Source organism: Schistocerca piceifrons, chromosome 2, assembly GCF_021461385.2.
Source record: "Schistocerca piceifrons isolate TAMUIC-IGC-003096 chromosome 2, iqSchPice1.1, whole genome shotgun sequence".
Classification (NCBI taxonomy): Eukaryota; Metazoa; Arthropoda; class Insecta; order Orthoptera; family Acrididae; genus Schistocerca; species Schistocerca piceifrons.
The window spans coordinates 369,817,913-369,840,954 of NC_060139.1; the positions used below are offsets into that span (position 1 = coordinate 369,817,913).

Here is a 23,042-nt window from a genome sequence, read left to right on the forward strand (position 1 = left end):
TTATTGTGAACAGCAGAGTAATCACGTAGATGAAAACTGATCGCCCAGGTAAACCAAGGGGTAACAACACTGTCTCCTCAACGACTGTTCAGTGAACGTTCCTGCGTATGGGTGTCCACAGCAGGTGTCTGGTTCTCGCAGCATTGCTGACTGCTGTTCATCGGAGACGAAGGCTGAAATTTGCACGCAAGTATCGAAACTGTCAGTCCACAGGGCAGCAGTTGGTGGCCTTTTCATATGAATCACATTTTATGCTCCATCGGACCGACGGCCGTTGGCGTGTACGTCGTTAAACGTCTGAAAGCGAACACCCTGCGACAATTGTCGGAAGACACTAGGCCACAGGAGGGAGCGTTGTGCTCTGTGGAATATATTGGTGTCACTCGTTGGGTGATCTCATCATTCTGGAAGGCGCACTGCATCAACACAGGTAAGCGTCTATCCGTGGGGATTATATTCAAGCTTATGAAAGGTGGTCACATTAATATGGCTGGACAGTGTAGATAACTCTGTTTGAATGACTGCTGCTGTCGCTGGTTTCATCTGAACTCTAATTCTCTTACCCTTACCATTTATATTCTTTCTAAGATGGGCGCTGTACGGATACATCTATCTGCCGGTGCTTTTAGGGTGTAAACAGCTGCTACTTCTATCGAAAAATTAAATAAATTGCTCAAGTTCCGTTCTGCTATTTATTTCCATACGCAAAATTATTCTTAGAAGAGGTTGGTAGTCTCTGAACTGATTGTTTACTCCTTGATTTGCAGCTTTGCTGAGCTACTTTCTCCAGTATGTGAAAATATTGTCTGTACCACGTCGACGACCACTTGAGATCATGTGTTCGATTCAGCAGAAAGACGTTTGTCATGTGATCCATATTCTCTTGCTACGTGATAGTTGTTATAGTTGAATTTACATTTCTCAATAAGCTATTTGACTTCTTGATGTTCACATGCATGGTGTTTCAAAATATTGGCGACAAACGTCGAGGAGTAATAAATCACCTCGTCGGGAACAACTTCTGTTCGAGACAAAATATTCGCTGACATTTCCCAGCGGTGCTAGGTGTCCTATAGTATTCGCCGATCCTGAGACGACGACATTTCACAGAAGTAGTAGGATCCACTAACCAGGTGCGCAACATACTACCTACTTCAGTAAATTGATAGTTTATTTTGAGCAAGAAAACGGTAAGAATGACTGCCTCTAAGCGGAGGAAGACATTTTAGAAACGAATAAGGAACTCCAATTTTGTGCGACCTACCGCATTCCACACGGAACAAATGACTGAGTGACAGGAAACAGACAATGCGCCACAGAGTGCCTATGCGCTGCCACCTCTCAGTAGATCAGTCAACGAAGTCCGGGAATGATCGCATAGGGGGAAAAATACTGTAGTCGCTAACTTTATTGCTTTGGTAGGAATGAGTGACATGAACAAAAACTAAAAATCGCCACCGGTGGGATGTGAGCGTTGGGAGGGAGGGCGGTTTAAGGTCACAAGATTCAGAAAACTACGGGTTCCGGCTTCTAGATGTAGATAACCGAACAATTCTTTCAATAAATGCAGAAGTACGAGTATTAACAAGAGCATCAGACGTTCTTCACTCATGAGCAGTACCTGCTTTAGGGGTTAAAATTGACATCACACCAGGTCGACTAAATCAAGGAACATTTAGAATAAACCGACCTGGACTATTTTTCGGCCAATGCTCAGAAATTTGTGGAGCAAACCACAGATTTATACCAATTGTAATTGAAAGAACTTCAGTAAATTTATTTATCAAGTGATTATCTAAGATAATCTAAGGAGTTAGTTAAAATGTATAACATTAGAGTGTCAATCTAAAATAACTATGGTCGTATTATTATTAATTACGGTAATTGTAGGTGATGCCGTAAGTTATATATTATTTATTGCTTATACAAACCGAAACGTACTTCATGGACATTTAATTGAAACCATCTGAACAGCATTACCAGTAATTACCCTAATTTTTATTGCCCTCCCATTACAAATGATCGCATAGGAGGGAAAATACTGTAGTCGCTAACTTTGTTACTTTGGTAGGAAAGAGTGACATCAACAACAACTAAAAATCGCCACCGGCGGGATGTGACCGCGGGGAGGGAGGGCGGGTTAAGGTCACATTTGTATGTTTTTCTTGGATAACTCGCAAACCGCTGCTTATAGAAAAAGCGTTTCCAAGTTCGAAATTGAACTACATTTAAATTTCGTGTAAGAAATGTCATATTCATTTTTGTCAAGGACTTATAATTTCCCCGTTACAGGGGATAGAAAAATTGCAGATTATAAAAAATAATGTTTTAATCGTATAAAATTAATGTTACCCGTTAAATGAAGTGGGTTAAGAAGAAATGTGTGTACTCAAAAATGGTTCAAATGGCTCTGAGCACTATGGGACTTAACATCTGAGGTCATCAGTCCCCTAGAACTTAGAACTACGTAAACCTAACTAACCTAAGGACATCACACACAACCATCCCCGGGGCAGGATTCGAACCTCCGACCGTAGCGGTCGCGCGGTTCCAGACTGAAGCGCATAGAACCGCTCGGCCACTGTGTGTACTCTTCTCATTGTTTATCGGAACGTATTATACTTAAAAGCTCACTTAATAACTTGAAATAAGTACTCATTTAATAAGCTGAAAATAACTCCACTGCATAAACGTAAGCTTAGTCATTTGGTCTATTCACATACGAGAATTGGTCATGAAATGCTGGAGAGGTATAGCTTCTCTGCAAAATAAAAGGCAAGCAGCACTCGCATTGAAGAAAATCTCCTTCCCTGAACGGATGTTAGAGTTGCCGTACGGGGAGACTAAGAATCAGTCTCTCTCCCTAGCAGTGTGCAACAGTGGGCAGAGATTTACGTAGAGTCTGTCCATACGCGTTTCTTGTGTTCGTATTATTAGTAACTCGTATCTGTACCCCACCTAGTGTTAACGCACTCTGTGGAAAATACACAACATCCGGCCATGTCTAACCACTGTATCGTCAGTGATTCCTAAGGCGCCCTGCAGAGGGTCGCTGTAACTTCGTGGAACGCCCTGTAGTTGCTTCGTGTGACATATTAAGTTAGGTCGAGTGGAGAATACCTGCTCACTTTGCAGTTTGCAGATATTTGAAGCAGGGAACTGCATGACCACAATCTGACGACCTACCTTTCCTGGCAATTCATGGTCCACCTGCCCTGCCCTCTCCACGCAGTCTGACCCGACAGCACAGTTTATCCTTCAACACGGGTCTGTAGCACTTAGACGTGATACACACATTTAATTTTGTATTAGCCCACTTATTGAGCAATAAACTCTAATTTTATACCACTGCAACACTATTTTTATTGATCTGTGATTTTTCCATCCCCTGCCACGCGGAAACGAGTAGACCTCCGGAAAAAAAAATGAATACGATCATGTTTGTAGAAAATTTTATGTAGTTTATTTTTGTACTGGGAAACATTTTCGTTGGAAGTCGTGGTTTTTGAGCTATTCAGTAAAAACATACAAAACTGGCCCTTAAACGTTGCCCCCCCCCGTCCCCCGCCCGTACACTCACGCTCACACCCCAACTGCGGGGCATTTTATTATCTAGTACATGACACTTCCTCCTACCACTGTACAAAAATTTGCAATTACAGGAATTTTCTCCTGAGTTTATTTGTCTTTTTTCACTTTTCTGCTGTTTTCATTTAATAATGTTGCAGCAGAACACTGAAAAATATAAATGAACTCGTAGCACAAATATAAGACTTACATATCCCAGAAACCTCATCACTCATCTTTTTCGACATAGAGAACATGTACACCTCCGTACTCACTGCAGGCGCAATAAAACTAATTGAAGAAAACTAACAGACGTACAACAAACTACCTGCAGACAATATTAATGAAATAACTAAAACCCTTGAAGCAATCACATCCCAAAATTACTTCAAATTTCAAAAGGAATTTTATTTACAAGAAGATGGGCTTCCAGTGGGATCCCCAATATCAGGAACACTGGAAAACATATTCTGTCTTTAGTTGCATAGATTGAACATACTTCCATGAGCTATCTATCTACGGGTGGCAAGAGACCGCGACAGGACAGGTGTTTCGCGTATTTTGTATATAAAGATACTGCTCATCGAGAAATTTCATGTGCTTTCACGTCGCTAAAAATTGCTGTCGACGTGGAACAACGATTGGGATGGATTTCATGACGAGCAACAATATGAGCGCAAATGTTAACCAGTAGCATCAAAAAGGGCGGAAGTGTCAGACCATTGCAGAAGCCAAGAAGTTGTGGTGTTGCTCCTAACTTACCAGTCAGCTCCTCTAACGAGTGAAACGAAGGAAACAAACCGTCTTCCGTGTGGCCTCGGAAACAACGCGTTTGATTGTGAATCGAGCAGTGAATGATGCGCTGATTAATTAAAGTTAACCAAGGGAATATGACTGAACTGGAACGACCGTACCACAGTCGTAATAGCGGAAAGAAGCCAAATTTTACTCGACGAATAAAATGTTTTGTGCAGTTAATTAAGCAAACAAATAACTGATGTGAATTCATAGTGTTACCAAGTCTCTAGCGCAGGTTTTCCCAAATTGTGTCCCGCGTAACACTGGTGTTCCGCAGGTAGTGAATAAGAGCTCTGCGAAAACTATTAATAACGTGCCGATTTTTTCCGACATTTTGACGATACTAATTGTTTTTAAAGATTTTATTATGATTTCTGCGTTATTAGTTATGATTTAAAATTGAATTAATCAGAAGCTAAAACAAATTTTTTCTCATTTTTTAAAATTTTCTTAACCTCTAAAATAAACAAGCAGTTCGTTCAGATCACAGATGCAGTACCAGGATTCTCAGACTATTCAGTCAGAGAAAAAGTGAGGGAACCCCTGCCCCACCTTACAATAGAGAAAATCATGAAGATACTTCAGACCTCATGAACGGTAAATGTTACTATCTGTATTAGGTGCACTTAGTATTCCTGTATGTACGTCTGCTCTCAGTACAATTTACTCGCCAAAAAGACACTTAGGAAGGGGTCCATTGCGGTGGACACTAACAACCCGATGTAGACGTTAGAATTCAGAAGAATTTCAGAAGAGTGACAGAACGGAGACCTTGCTAGGACTCATTAAAGGAACCTGTCTCAGCAAGAAAACACGATTTTACGGCGTTTGTCGCTGTTTTCTACTAATACAAGATAACATTAGAATCCAGTAAGCTGCCTCACAGCTTAAAATCCAACAAAGACAAATTTTTGAACCTAGATTTAAATGCTTTTAAGAACAACACCCCCAATAAAGCTGCCCTAATTAACGGTGCATGACATGCTTTGAAAACACAGACAATAATTTAACATTGCTTCGTAAACTAAAAAATGGACACAAATTGAACCTCTATGAAGAATTTGAAATTTTTATTCACAAGTGAAAATAGACAGAACACGCTCAATGACAAAGCTGAGAAAGTGGCAGAGAAGGTTTTTATAAGCTTCTCAAGCATACTAGACGATACACAGTAACTTTTGCAACTATTTATTTTTGAATGTCCTAAATCATAAATCACTCCCAAATTCCCAAACCGAAATAAATAAATTTCATATTCTTATTTTTTGCGACAGTCGTTTTCTTAAGATAAAAGGTAGGAAAGAATTAAACACTTATATATTTGTTACTGGTGTCTTTGACTCTCAATATATGCTAGTAATGAGTACCCTTTGAGGTACAAGGCACTGTGTGTCTACATCTGTACAATCTCTGTACTGTTGATTTTCTTGTTTCGTGTTTTTGTGACATCTAAGGTTGAAAATCTATATTCATGACGAATCTCAAGGTTTTAGTAGCGAAATGATACTCAAAAGAGACAATTGGCTACGTCCAGCAAACAAAAATGTGATGTAATCCATTTATCCACTTGAAGATGAATGTGTAAGACCTTGAAGCGCGCCTTGGTAGAAAATAAAAAGTGATTGACTCATATAATTGTTTTAAGTTACCTGTTGTTGTCGTAAACAGTAGCAGTTTCCTAACAAAAGTTCAAAATGGATGACATAAGGTAATTTTCTACTGCCATCCTGAAAGAGCGTTCCTGGAAATAACTAGTTAACTTTCACAAGAGCATTCTGAGGGAACTCCGCAGATTTGTTACATTGCAATTATCTGGCTGGTAAAACCGCTAAGGCTCCCGAGATTATTAAAGGTACTTAAATTTTGTCCTTGATGTTTACAGCGCCATTACCGATATTATACGGAAAAAATGATCTCATTCTTTGTCACGTTATGAGGACTCCAAAACCAGGTTATCGAGAAAAAACACAGGGAAACTTTGGAACATGACGCAACAAGTGGGGCGGATAAAGGAAAGCAGGGAGGATACGAAAGAGCTAGAATTAGCCCTGGCGATTTGCAAAACAAAACATACAATTTATAGGAGCTGAAAACATCGAAATGTAATTTATACCAAAAGCAGACAAATGTCAAACAAAAGAATGTTTACAGATGAGGAACGACAAAAACAAAATATGTGACATAATAATCGAGTACTTGATATGCAAAACAGCAGTGTATTTTGTTGATCAGATTATCGCTCTCAGAAATAAAGAAGATCTAGAACATGAACAAATAGGAATAGAGATGGATGAGTAATACCAACTGTTAGAGAATCAGTGATTAGTAGTAAAAAAAATAGATTCAATGAGGCAGATAAATGTGGTACTTATAAAAATAGAAATCAAAAACATTTGCAAAACGTGATAAAAGTTCAGAATAATGAAATGAGAAAAGAAACTGGAATTTGATGGGACTACGGCACAGACTAAAATTAGGGCAGGATCACGTGCATGCAGCACTCAGAGACTTTCGTCCAATAAAAAATCTGATAATGAAGAGTTCGTGCACCCCACTGTTTCGCCTGATTTGTGCTTCAATCCGTTCCGCGACGAATGTACAGTGCCAAAATGATCACAGCTCCCTGGCTGCTGAAGTGGTACAGCCTAGGCAACAACGCGTCGCTTCACAAAATGAAAATGTCATGTAGAGCGTGAGTTACTATTAATTAAAAACTGTCAGATCTTAATGCTGAATCCTCTATTATCCAAATTCCTCTTGCATTAGTTACTCCCAAACAAAATGTACAACGTAAGATCTTTCACGTTGTGACATACATTAAATGATTTTTGCTCTCTGTTCGCACATTCCGACTAGAGTAGTTCTAGCTGCCTGATTTCTAAAACTCCTGTCATTGTGAATCTGTTTGTGAGTCACCCAAAGATGGAAATTTTGTGCTGCTGTCACCGATATTCAAGAAAGGTAGTAGGAGTAATCCACCGAATTACTGGCCCCTATCATTAACGTCGATTTGCAGCAGGATTTTGGAACAAATATTGTGTTCGAACGTAATGAATTACCTCGAAGAGAACTGTCTATTGACACACAGTCAACACCGATTTAGAAAACACCGCTCTTGTCACATATAACTGGCTCCTTACTCACACGAGGTGATGAGTGCTATTGACAAGGGATTTTATATTGAATCTGTATTTATAGATTTCCAGAAGGCTTTTGATGCTGTACCAGGCAAGCGATTTATAGTGAAATTGCCTGCTTATGGAGTATCGTCTCAGTTATGTGGCTGGATCCGCGATTTCCCGTCAGAGAGGTCATTGTTTGTAGTAACTGACGGATAGACACCGAGTAAAACAGAAGTTATTTCTAGTATTCCCCAAGGTAGTGTTACAAGTCCTTTGCTTTTCCTTATCTATCTAAACAATTTACGAGACAATCTGAGCAGCCGTCTTAGGTTTTTTGCAGATGATTCTGTCGTTTATCGTCTAGTGAAGTTATCAGAAGATCAAAACAAATTGCAAAACGATTTAGAAACGGTGTCTTCATGGTGCGAAAATTTGAAATTGACCCTAAGTAGTGAAAAATGTGCGGTCATCCAAACGTGTGCTAAAAGGAATCCGTTATACTTTGGTTACACGATAAATCAGTCAATTAAATGGACGTAAATTCAACTAAATACCTAGGAATTACAATTTCGAACATCGTAAACTGGGAAGAACACATAAAAAAAATGTTGTGGGGAAGGCGAACGAAAGACTGCGTTTTATTGGTGGAAGATGCAACCGATCTACTTCAGAGACTGCCAACACTACGCTTGCTCGTCCTCTTTTATAATTCTACTGCGACTCCTTACCTGATAGGATTAACAGAGTACATCGAGAAAGTTAAAAAAAAAGCAGCACATTTTGTATTAGCGAGAAATAGGGCAGAGAACGTCACTGACATGATACAGGAATCATCAAAACAAAGGCGTTTTTCGTTGAGACGGAATCTTCTCACGAAATTCCAACCACCAACTTTTTCCTCTGTATGCGGAAATATTTTGTTGACGCCGACATACATGGGGAGGAACGATCATAATAATAAAATAAGGGAAATCAGAGATCGCACGGAAAGATATAGGTGTTCGCTTGTTCTGTGCGCGGTCCGAGATTGGATTACTAGAGAGTTATCGTTAAGGGGGTTCGATGAACCCTCTGCCAGGCACTAAAATATGATTCGCAGAGTATCCATGTGGATGTGAATTTGCTGTAGCACTACGGCATTTTCACGTGTAAATTTTCACGTAGTGTATGCTTTTAGCTATTGATCAGTCGCACTTTTCTCGAGTCTTTAATATTAATTTCCCACGAGTACATTACATTGTGCTCACATGTAGGGCAATAATTACAATCAAAATAATATTTTCACTCAATTACGTTTAGATATAGTATAGACATAGTTAAATTATTCTATAATTCTACCTTTCTGCCTTACAGTCAAGGACAAGTTTCCCCATCCCTATGGTCGTATCTGTGCGCAATCCGAACATTCTGTATCCCACAGATAAATTAATAGACTTACTTCCATCCATTGTTTCCAGAATGAGATTTTCACTCTGCAGCGGAGTGTGCGCTGATGTGAAACTTCCTGGCAGATTAAAACTGTGTGCCGGACCGAGACTCGAACTCGGGACTTTTGCCTTTCGCAGGCAAGTGCTCTACCGACTAAGCTACCAAAGCACGACTCACACCCTGTCCTCGCAGCTTTACATCTGCCGGTACCTTGTCTCCTACCTTCCAAACTTTACAGAAGCTCTCCTGCGAACCTTGCAGAACTAGCACTCCTGAAAGAAAGGATATTGCGGAGACATGGCTTAGCCACAGCCTAGGGGATATTTCCAGAATGAGATTTTCACTCTGCAGCGGAGTGTGCGCTGATATGAAACTTCCTGGCAGATTAAAACTGTGTGCCGGACCGAGACTCAAACTCGGGAGAGCTTCTGTAAAGTTTGGAAGGTAGGAGACGAGGTACTGGCAGATGTAAAGCTGTGAGGACGGGGCGTGACTCGTGCTTGGGTAGCTCAGTTGGTAGAGCACTTGTCCGCGAAAGGCAAAGGTCACGAGTTCGAGTCTCGGTCCGGCACACAGTTTTAATCTGCCAGGAAGTTTGCATCCATTGTATTTAACTACGGAGCATTCATAAGTTCAGCATATGAGACTACATACTACAGAGATCAAGAAGAATAGAAACAATTACCATTCGCGACGGTGAATAAAACTTTTTCACCACAATTGTCAACACGTCGCTCCTGGAGGCTTTTCATTATCTCGCTGCAGCCATATGAGGATTCAATAGTACGTTTTGTTATTATGTATTATTATGTGTCGTATAATGATGTGTGACATAAACATTTTCTTGTATGTTTCAAGTGTTTTCACCAAGAGCAGCTGAGACAGTCTGAGACAACGACTTATATTCACTTCATTTTATAATCTTCTCATAAAATTGTATAAGATTCATGTATACGGGTGTAATCGCATTCATGCATATGAGGAGGTACGTAGAGTTTGAGTACATTAGTAGCTGACATGGTGTTTTGTGTTCCTTCAAGGCTAAGGTAAAACATTCTTCCTTCCGCTTCCAACAGCCGTATACCAAGTTCCCGTATGGAACTAATTATTATTCTTTGATGTACCGATTCGTCTAGCAAATGTCCGAAACAGTACTGAGACATGGCATTGTCGATGCGTTGAGTGTTTTCAGCAAGTGTAGCTGAGACAGTCTGGGACAACGACTTATATTCACTTCATTTTACAACTTCCTCTCATAAAATTGTATAAGATTCATGTTCGTGGGTGTAATCGCACTCGTGCATATGTGGAGGTACGTAGAGTTTGAGTACATTAGTAACTGACATAGTGTTTTGTGTTCCTTCAAGGCTAAGGTAAAATATTCTTCCTTCCTCTCCCAGCAGCCGTATTTGTTTTTCCTGCGCGAATCATCATTTCTATCGCCTTTATCATATATAATATCAGTTAGTTAGTAATCAATTAGTTAGATTCTGGTTCCCACGGATCTACCAGGTTGTTCATACATTCATACTCATTTACACAAATGGTTCCTAACGAAGAATATCTACCAGCAAACTAACATGTAGATATTTTTATACTTTCGGATTACAGGTATTTCAATTAAGTTTATACTTCTTTCCTGTTGTCGACTCAGCGTAACTTTGCTGTCTGATGTTTTTCTCCTCCTTTCCTTGGAAGTAGTTCGTTTTTAGTATCATACGGTATACTAGATTATAGCTTTAGGTTTAATATTTACTTCAGTTTTAGTGTAGTTGTTAGCTTAGACTTAGTGTACATATTTATTTAACTAGACATGGTTAGTTTGTAGATCGTTGCGTTGTTATAGCTGTATACACTGATAAGCCCCGCGACGCTGGAAGCCGCTTGGTGGTGTTCAGGGCAAGTGTCGCGGTAAGGAAAATATGTAAGCGGAGCAAACACGGACAGGGGATCACCCTAGCGAAGATGTGGGCTACAAATGGGGAAATCCATTGATATAAGCGACTCTGGCGAAGGGCAGATAATTATTACGCAGAGTCTGTGCAGGAGGATCTCGAAAACGATCGAATGTTCACGTGCTGCTGTCGTGAGGATCTACAGAAAGAGGCAGAAGGACAGTGAAACTACCACCAGGCGTTAAATCGTTGGACGTCCACGAATATTCACAGAACGTGGCTTCTGGTGGCTTGCCTGCTTTGTAAAGTAGGATAGATGGTGATCTGTGCCATCTCTGCCGAAAGAGCACAATGCTGGTGCACGCACAAGTGTTCAGGAGCACACCGTTCATCGCACATTGTTGAACATGGAGCTCCGTAGCAGACCACTCCTACGTGTGCACATGTTGACCCAACGACATCGACAACTGCGATTGCAGTGGGCACGGGACCATCAGGATTCGACCGTCGATCAATGGAAACGTATCGGCTCTTTGGGTGAATCACATTTTTGCTACACTAGGTCGATGGGCGTCTCCACAAACGCCATCATCGAAATAAACAGCGGCTCGAAGCGTGCAGTTCGCCTTGGACGCTGGCTGGTGGGAGCAGTATTATGCTAAAGGAGAAATTCTCCTGCGCTTTCATGGGACCTGTGGTAGTAAAAATGGTTCAAATTGCTCTGAGCACAATGGGACTTAACATCTGAGGTCATCAATCCCCTAGAACTTAGAACTACTTAAACCTAACTAAGGACATCACACACATCCATGCCCGAGGCAGGATTTGAACCTGCGACCTTAGCGGTCGCGCGGTCCCAGACTGAAGCGCCTAGAGCCGCTCGGCCACAACGGCCGGCCCTGTGGTAGTTATCGAAGACATGCTGGAAGTTGCGAACTACCCTTCATGCTCGATGTCTTCCCCGACACTGATGTCATCTTTCAGCAGTGTAATTGTTGTGTCACCGCCAGACACCACACTTGCTAGGTGGTAGCCTTTAAATATTCCGCGGTCCGTTAGTATACGTCGGACCCGCGTGTCGCCACTGTCAGTGATTGCAGACCGAGCGCCGCCACATGGCAGGTCTAGAGAGACGTCCTAGCACTCGCCCCAGTTGTACAGCCGACTTTGTTAGGAAAGGTTCACTGACAAAATACGCTCTCATTTGCCGAGACGATAGTTAGCATAGCCTTCAGCTACGTCATTTGCTACGACCTAGCAAGGCGCCATTACCAGTTAATATTGAGATTGTTATTAATGTATCAACAAGAGCGATGTTCTCCAATTATGGATTAAAGTTAAGTACTACATCAACTACGTACTTTATTTGCTACTATAAATTCCCTTAACTGTTCCAGACCTCACGCCAGTCTGCGTGAGATTAACGCGTGCCTTTCGGCATCCTCGCATAGTGACTTGGCTGTCTTGCCAAGTCACAACAGTAATTGTCCATAACTCGCAGCCAGAACCGTACTTCGATGGTTTGAGGAGCATTATATGAATTCTCGTTAATGTATCGGTGACCAAATTCGCTTAATGTAAGTCCTATGGTTCCCACCTGGGTCGCTTTCTGGTGCCACCACTAAGTACGCAATCAGCGGCCCACTATATGATCTGTGCGTAGTCATCTAATGCCACATACCTCCACAAAACTACCAACAAACTGTTGGATCCATGATACGCAGAATCAGTGATGTATTTCGTTCCAAAGACGGACAAACAACCTATTAAGCAGGCGGTTATAATGTTTTGGGGGTTCTCAGTGTATATTCAAGTATACTTACACATATCTTTTAGCTTAGCATATGTGGTTCCACTGTATCATATGCCAAAAATATGCCACACAATTTATGTGCATCGATTGTCCTCCATAAAATATTCAAAACTCTCTTACGTGCGTCATTTTCAGGTGTCTTCCCAAGTAGAGAGGCAAAATGGATCTTTATCCATGTGCCTTCCCGCAGGACAATGCTCATAATTTAAACTTATTACTAACTATATTTTAACTTATTACTATTTATATATTTACATCATTCGACCTTTTATCCCAGACTTCCTGTGTTCGTATGTTTACCGAATAAACTTCTTCATATCTTTGTGTGCATACAGTCGTTTCACCTTTCCGAATTTGGGAGAAGGTAACAAATAGCATCGTTTATGTGGAATGTTACCAGGAAAGGTTCTGAATGTAGTATTTTCCACTTCTTGTTTGCCTTTTAACTCTACTAGATTTCTGATGTATTCATAACACAAGGTCTTCTATCAAGAAGGTACAGATCTAGCTTAAATTCCTGTCATGTTGGGTTTCTTTTTGTGCCTGTTCACTCAGAATAATTGCAGCTTATATTATTTTCTCTTTGAGTGAAGGTTCTTGTACTGGTATACATGGCAAATGTTTTGACCACTTGTAAAGTTAGTTTTTCCGTATCATTAATTCAGTACGAATAAATCCTATAGATGGATGTGGTAAATTATTAACTGTGTGTTGAAAGAGAGCAATGTGCTCTACCCATATCGTTTGCTTACTTGGTATATAAATCCTATCAAAGCTATTACACTCTTTAAATATACGTTTAACTGGACTTGCTTCTTCGTGAAATCGGGCTACTAAAATGTGTTTTACTTGTTCTTTGAGAAAGATTTTCCATTTAGGATTTGTAAAATATGATTCATTGTAAGTTAATATAGCCTTAGGTTTACCTGTTCTAGGAAAATATTCCTCTACTATCCTCCTCATAATTGTACTAGTTACAATGGTTCTCATAGCATATGTAGGTGACAGTTATTGAACTACACGAAAAAAAAACGTAAATTAGTTACAAACTACCGCGAGCATACACTTTATTCAACATGTAAACGTCGCTACAGATATTCGGATTTAGGTTATGACATGTTCGACTGGGCGATGATGTAGCGCAGACGAATAGCGAAATTTTTATGACTCGCTGAAGTGTCGGAACATCGATGCTGCCGATGACCTCGTGAATGGCTGTTTTCAGCTCAGCAATGGCTTGGCGATTATTTCTGTACACCTTGTCTTTAATACAGCCCCACAAACAGGAGTCGCATGTATACAGATCCGGAGAATATGGTGGCTAATCGAAGCCCATACAAGTGACCTCTAGGCACCCCAGAGCCAGAATGCGATCCCCAAAGTGTTCCTCCAGGACATCACTCTCCTGCTTCGATGAGGTCGGGCTCCGTCTTGCAAGAACCACATCTTGTCGAAACCTAGGTCACTTTGGATAATGGGGATTAGATCATCTTCCAGAATCTTCGGTAGTCACTGTGCCATCAAGGAATATCGCATCGACTTTTCCGTGACTGGACACTTCACACCACAGTCACCCGCTGAGGGTGAAGAAACTTCTCGTTCGCGAAATGTGGATTCTCAGTCCCCCAAATGCGCCATCTTTATTTATTGACAAACCTATCCCAATGAAAGTGGATTTCGTAGCGAAACCAAACCATATTCACATCAAAGTCCTATTCGTCAATTCTGTGAACAATAGTGTTGGCGAAACACAACCGCTGTTCCACGGCCCTGGGGCTTAGTGGCTGATCGGTCTGAATTTTATGTGGGAAGAGATGCAGGTCTTCAACGACAATTTGTCGCAGTCTCTTCCAGTTGATTCCCATCTGTTGTGCAGCTCGTCTGATCGATTTCATACGGCAAGTTTTCATCGTTTTTGGACGACCGACATTGCCAACACTGTAATCATGAAAACTACCCATTCTCTCAAACATGCGAATCAAATGCCTGATTGTTAGCATACTTGGACCGGTTGTCTTCAGCTTGAACTCGGTCGCAAACTTCCTTTGAGCCGCAGTTGGGCAATTATTGCTCGCATAGTAGGCCTTCAAACGCGCTATATACTCAGGCATTTTCACGTGCAAATGGCTGACAGCAACAAGGTGCGTGCGCATATGTGCATACTAATTCCCATCACTCCCCGCGGCCAGCAGCGCAATTTGAACGTCCTAACGCAAATCGTTCAGAAGGTATGACGATTTTACTTCATGTAGTTCAATAACGGTCACCCTGTACATATGCATTTTATAAAGACATTGTACGCAGCACCTCTTCTTCTCCAAGGAAATGGTCCAGCAGTGTTAAGTGAGGCCATTTCTAGTGGTTTCGTTGTAATGATAAGATGTAATTCATTCATGCAGAACAGATTCGAATGTCAGGCCTTCTGACATATGATACACATTTTTATTACTCTTTGCACCTTGCGTAGCAAATTTGGACAGTAACAATACAACATAAATTTCTCACTACACTTCTTTAGTCCACAATGACACCACGTGTGGTGTGTAAACCTAACAACATCGGTTACGTAGTCTTCACGTATTCAGACGCACCATTAGTTTAATTCCGGCGCTCGTCCATTAAATAGCACACCCCTTTGTAAATTATGTAGTACGTACATACCTAGATTTCCAACTTTCTTTTTATTAAGTTTCTCTTTTACCTTCCTTCAAGGAGGGTCCCTTTCTCCTAATTTCCCAGTTCCTGACACAGTTTTAAGTTACAGAGTCTGTAATTTTTATTTTGTATTAATAAGATTTTAAAATCTGAAATCTGTTCATTTAGTTCTGTAAATTCCTTTAATACTTGTGGGAATCTCGAAAGTGCTATATGTTTTGTACCCCTTTCATATGTATTACTTCAGAATTGATTTCTTGTAAAAATAAGGACCAACTTGTGTAACAACTTACAAGTAAACAAAAAAGATAAAGCTTGGTGGACACAATAAACTTTAGTGTGTTTTCCCCACAAATAGTATTGAAACTTCCGAAAGGCCCACACTGTGGTTAATGTTTTGAGTGCGGTAGCCGAGTGTGATCTTTCTCACTCGGTGAGTGTTCAGCTAGCAAAACTAATTACACGACTCGTGCTCTTTCCGTCTGTTTCTCTAATCTGAAACAGACAAGCACCGAGACCCTGTAAAGATGGATCTGTGCTTAAACAAAAATCTTGTGTCATGTCTGGATGGTGTCAAATATTTTCATTAACTAAAATTTCCTTTATGGCCCCGAAGTCTCTTTGACATTCTTCAGCCCATACCCAGGTATTACTTTTTCTTAACAGGTTCAGGAGCGGATCACTATTTAACAGTTGTTTAGGTACAAACTTTCTAAGTAACGTAGGTAGTCGTAGAAAAGCGTTTGTTTCCTGTTCTGTGATGTAGAAAAGTTTTTGAAGCCGCACTCTTCCGGGATCAGGTAAAATATCTGTGAGAGAGATAAAGTGATCAAAAATTTTATTTTTTCTTCCAAATTTGATCTTTTGTAAATGAACAGTAGCAAAATATTCAAGAGTTTTCTTAAGTACCTTCTCATATATGAGGTAAAAGGCATCAACGACGGATAGAAAATACTCTAAATGTTTTTCTGGTATAGTGACTAATTTCTCCTTGATGTGTACAGGTAGTCTACCCTTTAAAATTTTAAGAACATTTACATGTGGCATAGGTTTACTCCAATAACCAGTAGTACTCAGATATTTCTCAAAATACTTCCTTAGTGATTTTGTCTATTATTAAATGGTTCCGGGTCAAAAAATTATCGTCTTAGTTGTTCTTATACTCCATGTGACCAAAAATTAGCAAGACAAGCCTGTTCAAATTGATTATAAGCTTCAGAATCCTCAGCAGCTAATAGCAAAGCGTCCCGTTGTGTGTCTTGCACTACGTAACGAATCTTCTGCTGTTCATTCCAGCAATGCGATGTAATATTTCTAAAAGATCTAAGGAGTACTATGACATGTACATTCTTTGTTTCAGTGAAAATACCTGAAATTATGTTTTAATAGGCTTTCGTCAGTCAAGATTGTCGACAGGGAAGATATATTACCGTGTGTAGGCGTACAGCTGGCGGCGTCACGTATCGATAATTTCCTAGCTGTACACAATGTACTGATCACTTTTGTCTTTTCGTTATTAATGACAAAAGGTTCACTTGAACCCAAGCTTCCTCCGCCTGTTTCATTACATATTTGTTTAATGGCAGTCTTCAGTCGCTATCGAGTTTGTTAACAATCTTATCCTCGTGATTCTTGAGATTCTCCCGGCGTATTTGATAATCAAAATATCCACGGGTGTGCTGCCGGTCTATAGTGTCCAACGGGCACAATATTTCGGCGATCATACATGTCTCCATCATCAGGTGAACTGACGGACTGAGCTCCTGTGAACGTGCCGGCACGGAGATCCGTACGTTATGGCTGCTCAGAGGGAACTGGGTTCGGTCACGGCGGCGGCCGATTTAAATACCCTCCGCCCGCGGCGCGCTCCCTCCGCCGTACGCGCCCCGCGCCACGGTCGCGCGGTGGAGCAGATTGCGACGGCGTCTGAGATGACGTCGGTGTGATGGCTCTGTCCGCCGTGGTCGTCACAACTATACGTTTGCTCGATTTACTCTTGATTAACCCAATCGCTGGTTCCCAAGCCTTGCTAAGATTATAGCCACAGTCACGGTTTATGAGGTCGTCATTGGTGCGAATTTCGATGGCCTCTCTAACAACGCTGTCCCAGTATCTCGACGTCTGTACCAGAATCCTCGTGCGGTCATACTCCATGGCGTGATTTTCCGACAAACAATGTTCAGCACGCACTCCGAGCTGCGATATCGAAGCGAGAGGACGTGTTTGACGATCGAGCGAAGGGTGTGGCGGATCGCTGTCCGGCGGGGTCAGCTCAGGTGACTGAGTTGCTCCCGTCGGCGGCCCCATCCGGCCCCCCACTTATGACGAACCGGCGCCGACTACCTGACGATGACTTGGACGTTTTTTTTGGTGATGTTTCTCGCTCCCAGCAGCGCATGCACGTGCGCATGCACAAGCTTGCACATGGGGGTGACTACCCCGGTTGTGAGGACGACGTAGCTGCCGTGCTTGCATACTGCAGGATCCGGAAGGCTGCTGCACTGCCGGGCTCGGGGCGACAGGCGACCTGGTGGGGGCCTCGCCAGGCGCAGTCTGCGTCCCTGGCGACGGCGGTCTCACAGGGTGCGCCACAGGGGCCGGCCATGCAAGAGGTCCGTTCGCTCGTGGCTGCTCCTACAGCCCTGCAACATCAAGAACCCGTAGCCACGCCAGTTTCTGCCACGCCCTGCGCGAAGGGCACTACCGCGGTCTGGGCGGGTGCAAAGCCAGCTCAAGAGGCCGCCGTGATTGCCGACGACGACGATTTGCCAGACGCAAATCTTGCGGAGGCCATTGCAGACGCAGACAGACGTGACGCTGACGGTGCTCGTGCGCTCCGGAAGCGCCGTGCTTTCGCGGCCGACGACTCTGACGTCCGCTCCCAAGCCTCCGACACTGCTCGGCCGCGGAAGAAGGCCTCTAAGGCCTCCCGCGCCGCCGCTGCCACTGCGGCCCTGACGGTCGCGACGACGGTGTGCGCGAGGGAGCAGCGGTCCTCCACAGGGACTGCTGCTGCGCGCCACCTTGATGAGGACGGTTTCGTCACCCCTGCCAGGCGGCACACGGCAAGGGCGGCTGTCCTACAGCCTGCGCTGTCGCTACCGACCGCCAACGCCTTCCAGGACGCATCTGATGATGTCTCGGACGACGCCGGGGTTCCGCCCCGGCCTGCTGCGCCGCGCCCCCCCGCCGATTGTGGTCCAATGGGACGGCCCTTATAAGCCGTTCGAGTAGAAGATCATTCGGGTGGCGCCCACTGCCAGCATCAGGACTGCTGGCAATGATCTTTACTGGCTTTTCACGACATCTGCCGAGGACTACCGTGCAGTCATGGAGGTCATCTGCAAAGATGGCCTCCATTGCTACACGCACCCGTCGGAACCACTCAAGCTGTTGAAGGTGGTGTTCCGCCGCCTCCCCCTCCAGTTTGAGGCGGATTACCTACGTGAAGAACTGGAGGACATGGGCTTCAGCATCCGCCACACGGGGCTCATGAACTCCCCACGCACCCACCGACCCATGCCGCTGTACCTGGTCGTTCTTGTCGACAACCTGGAAAATCGCAAGATCTTTCAGGTGCGGCGGGTTGGGCGGGTCGACGTCGAAGTGGAGCCACTGCGGGCCAAAGGCAGGAGGGCCCAGTGCTTCTCCTGCCAACAGCTCGACCATGTGGCTCGCTACTGTTCGATGCCGCCCCGCTGTGTCAAATGCGGGGCTCAGCATCAGAGCAAGGAATGCACGCTCCCACGAGAAGATAAACCGACGTGCTGCAACTGCAGTGGCGCGCACGTTGCGAGCTACCGGGGATGTCCAGCCTTCCAGCGTGGCCGCCATCAGCACTGTGGCCGGGCTGCCCCTTCCCGCAAGGTACAGCATGGCACCAGCTTCGCTGATGCCGCCAAGGAGGGGGGAGCCCGCCCCCTCCACTCAGCGGCCTGCTGCCTCCGATAGCGCTGCGCCGCAGCAGCCTGCCTCGTCCGATGTGGCTGCTGCCCCTGCACCCACGCCTCCCGCACCGGCTGCCGCCCCCCGCCGGCGCCGCCGACGGCCGCGGCGTACCGCCCCCGCGGCGGAACGTCCGGCCACTGATGCCCCGCGACAGCGGTCTACCCCTCGGGCCGTGCCCCCGCAAACGCCGCCTCCTGCGGTCCCACCGCAGCTTGCTGTTCCTGCCTTGGAGGCCGCCCCAGGGGCCCCCACGGCTCCTGATGCGGCTGAGCTCCGTACGCTCCTGCGTTCGGTGAGCCAGCTGCTCGAGCAGCTGCCGGTGCTCGTCACCGCCGTCACGTCCGCCCTCCAGGCCGGCGTTGTTCCTGCTGACCGCCATGGAGAATGAGCATGTCCATGGGCTCACCGTGTGCGGCTTTAACGCTCGCGGCTTGGTTCCCCAACAAGGGGATTCCGCCAATTCCTCCAAGATGAGGCGATAGACATCTGTCTCGTCTGCGAGACGTTTCTGAAACCTGGCGTGGCCGTCGGGGTGGCGAACTATCGCTGCTACCGCACCGACCGGTCCACCCATGGCGAAGGCACCGCCATATACGTGAAGAATTCGCTGAAGCACCATGCAGTCCTGATGCCGCCTCTAGCTGCGGTGGAGGCCACTGGGGTGGCTGTCACCACCACAGGGGTGTCATTATCTTCGTCGCCATCTACAGGCCACCGAGGGGCCACCTCCTGGAGGCCGACCTTGATGCCCTGCTGACGCTGCGTGGGAAACTGTTCATTGCGGGTGACTTGAACGCCAAGAGCCCGCAATGGAACTCTCGAGTCACCAACGTCAGCGGGCGACGCCTTCTCCGCATCACTCAACGTCACGGCGCTCTCGTCCTGGGTCCATTTGACCACACATTCTTCCCCAACAGAGGCCAGTCCGACGTGCTCGACGTCGCAGTCCTGAAAGGCGTCGGGCACTTTACGTCGGCTACTGTCCACTGCGCCCTGTTCTCCGACCACCTTCCGGTGGCCTACGACATGGACGTCGTCGGCGCCTCTCTGTCGCCTGCCCGCCGCACCTTCCGCGGCATTGATGAGGCCCGATTTCAGGCCAAACTGCTCGGTCGCTTCGACGGTGCTCCAGATCCTGCACTGGAGGGGGCCGATGCTGCGCTGGCCTTCTTTACGCGGCACACCCTCAGCGCTGCTGCCGCTGCGTCTCCCCGACAGCCGCGGCGGCCCCGCGAGATGTCCCAGCAGCTTCCTCCGCACATCTTGGAGGCTATAACGGCCAAAAACCGTCTCTTCCGTGAGTGGCAGCTCACTCGCCAGCCTGCGACCAAGCGTTGTCTCAATCGGGCACGGCGGAAATCCGGGCCGCTATCGACCAACACCGGAACCGTGACTGGGCTGGCCTTGTGGCCAACCTGAACACGACTGATGGGAGTGCCTGGCGGACCGCCAAGCGCTTCCTCCACCGCCATCAGCCTGTTCCTCCGCTCCACGTCGGCGACGAGGTTGTCTGTACCCCGGACGCCAAGGCCAACGCCCTCGCCGACGTGTTCGCCGACAACTTCCGCCCGGTCGCGGACGTTTTCGATGCCAACCACGTCCATCTCGTGGAAGACCGCCTGCCAGTTTTCCTCGCCGCCAGGGCCGCTGACGATGTGATCACACCCATCACAGCTGATGAAGTTGGACTCCAGCTCCGCCGCCTCAACCCGAGGAAGGCGGGTGGCTCCGATGGTGTCACAAACCACCTGCGGTTACTGCCGCCGGCACTCCATCAATCACTGGCGGACACTTTCAACTGTGTTCTCCACTCTGGGATCTTCCCTTCCGCTTGGAAACACGCGGAAGTGGTGGCTTTCCCGAAGGCCGGCAAGGATCCGCGTCAGGTGGAGCACTACCGGCCGATCAGCCTGCTCCAGTCTCTCTCCAAGATCTTTGAGAGACTGTACGTGGAGCGGCTGTGGCGCCACGTCACTGCCGAAGGGCTCCTTCCAGCGGAGCAGTTCGGATTCCGGCGGGGCCACTCGACCACGCAACAGCTCCTACGCCTGGTGGAACAGGCGATGCGGGCGCTGGAGTCGCGGGAGTACCTTGGGGCGGTGCTCCTCGACGTCTCCAAGGCGTTCGACTGCGTGTGGCACGAGGGCCTCGTGTACAAGCTCCTTGTACATGGGGTCCCGACGTCCCACGCCCTTCTACTGCGGTCCTACCTCGAGGGCCGCACCTTCCACGTCCGGGCCGCCGGCGGCACCCCCACCGACCGGCCGATTCGTGCAGGGGTACCGCAGGGGTCGGTTCTCGGCCCCCTGCTGTACACCTTGTACACCGCTGACGCACCGCGGGTGGCGCGTGTGGAGTTGGCTCTTTACGCCGACGACACTGCGCTGTTCACCCGCAGCATGAACGTGGTCGCTATGTGCCGCCGACTCCAACTTGCGTGCGATGTCCTGGGGCGTGGTCCACCAAGTGGCGTCTCAAATTTAACGCCGCCAAGAGCCAGGCGGTCGTCTTCACTCGGAGCTGCCTCCTGCCCTGCCGCCTGTCTCGATCTCGGGAGGCCCCATCCCGTGGTCACCAACCGGCCAATACCTCGGTGTGACGCTGGACAGGCATCTCACCTGGCTGCCGCACATCCGAGACATCAGGGGGCGGGCGATTGGGCGTCTCTGGGCGCTCTACCCGCTGCTGAACCCCTCATCCACTCTCCCCCCTCGGCACGGCCTGACCGTGTACTTGGCCCTCGTCCGGCCGGTACTCGAGTACGCCGCCGTGGTGTGGGGGAATGCCGCTCCGTCGCACGTTGCGATGCTCCAACGTGTCCAGAATGGGGCGCTACGACTCGCTCTCCACAAGCCGCCTCGGTACTCCACGAGGCTGCTTCATGAGGAAGCTGGCGTCCCGTTGCTGCGGGATCGCTTCAGGCAGTCCGCCAGGGTGTTCTATGCCTCTGCAGAACACTCTGGCAGTCGTCTTATACGCAGACTGGGACACCAAGTCCACCGCAGGCCAACCACGCGTTGGCCTGATCTGCTGCGGGAGTAGTTTCTTCCGCAGCCCCTATGACGCTTTTGACGCAGCGTCCGACCTCACGCGGCCGCTCTATAGGCCAAACCTAACAGTGAGGCCATACAATAGTTCTTGAGGTCCACACAGGAACAGCAGCTTCGCTGCTTAGCCTGTCCCCCTCCTGGTAGATGAAACCAGAGATTTGCAGTGCAGTGCAATGCAGACCTAACCCAGTTCCCTCTGAGCAGCCATAACGTACGGATCTCAGTGCCGGCACGTTCACAGGAGCTCAGTCCGTCAGTTCACCTGATGATGGCGACATGTATGATCGCCGAAATATTGTGCCCGTTGGACACTATAGACCGGCAGCACACCCGTGGATATTTTGATAATCTTATCCTCCATTCCTGTTACCATCCTTTCGACTTCCGCAACATAAGTGCTATGTTGCTCTGCCACCTTTTCTACAAGTGTAGTATCACTGCCAGATATCCCAACATCAGTACGATTGTTTAATTTTTGCACATCGTTACCGACGCGTTTTTGTTCTATTTTAAGAAATCCCGTATCCTTCGACATTTTTTGCATTTCATCTGGAAAATCACCGCATGTGTTGTGTAAATCCGACATGCTAATTTGCACCACAGATAATGCATTTGCTAAGCTATCATGTACTGTATGTAAACTATTTAAGACAATCTCATCTAACCGTTGAGTGTTTTTCTTCTGTTCACTTATAAGTTCAGAAAAATTTTGAGCAAACTTGTGTTCTAACTTACGCTCAAAACTCGAAAATCTTGTTTTTAAAAA

The 23,042-nt window shown here is 46.1% G+C and overlaps 1 protein-coding gene across 1 annotated transcript in view; it reads right to left on the reverse strand.

Moving 5' to 3' along the window:
- LOC124775397 overlaps nt 1-23,042 on the reverse strand; it is a 60,885-nt gene that overhangs the window by 12,658 nt on the left and 25,185 nt on the right. Inside the window, exons 3-6 of the mRNA XM_047250230.1 lie at nt 20,607-20,952; nt 20,161-20,496; nt 19,284-19,591; nt 18,090-18,326 (exon numbers count right to left, since the gene is read on the reverse strand). Coding sequence (XP_047106186.1) covers nt 18,090-18,326; nt 19,284-19,591; nt 20,161-20,496; nt 20,607-20,952 — 1,227 coding nt within the window. The remainder of the gene's footprint in view (nt 1-18,089; nt 18,327-19,283; nt 19,592-20,160; nt 20,497-20,606; nt 20,953-23,042) is intronic.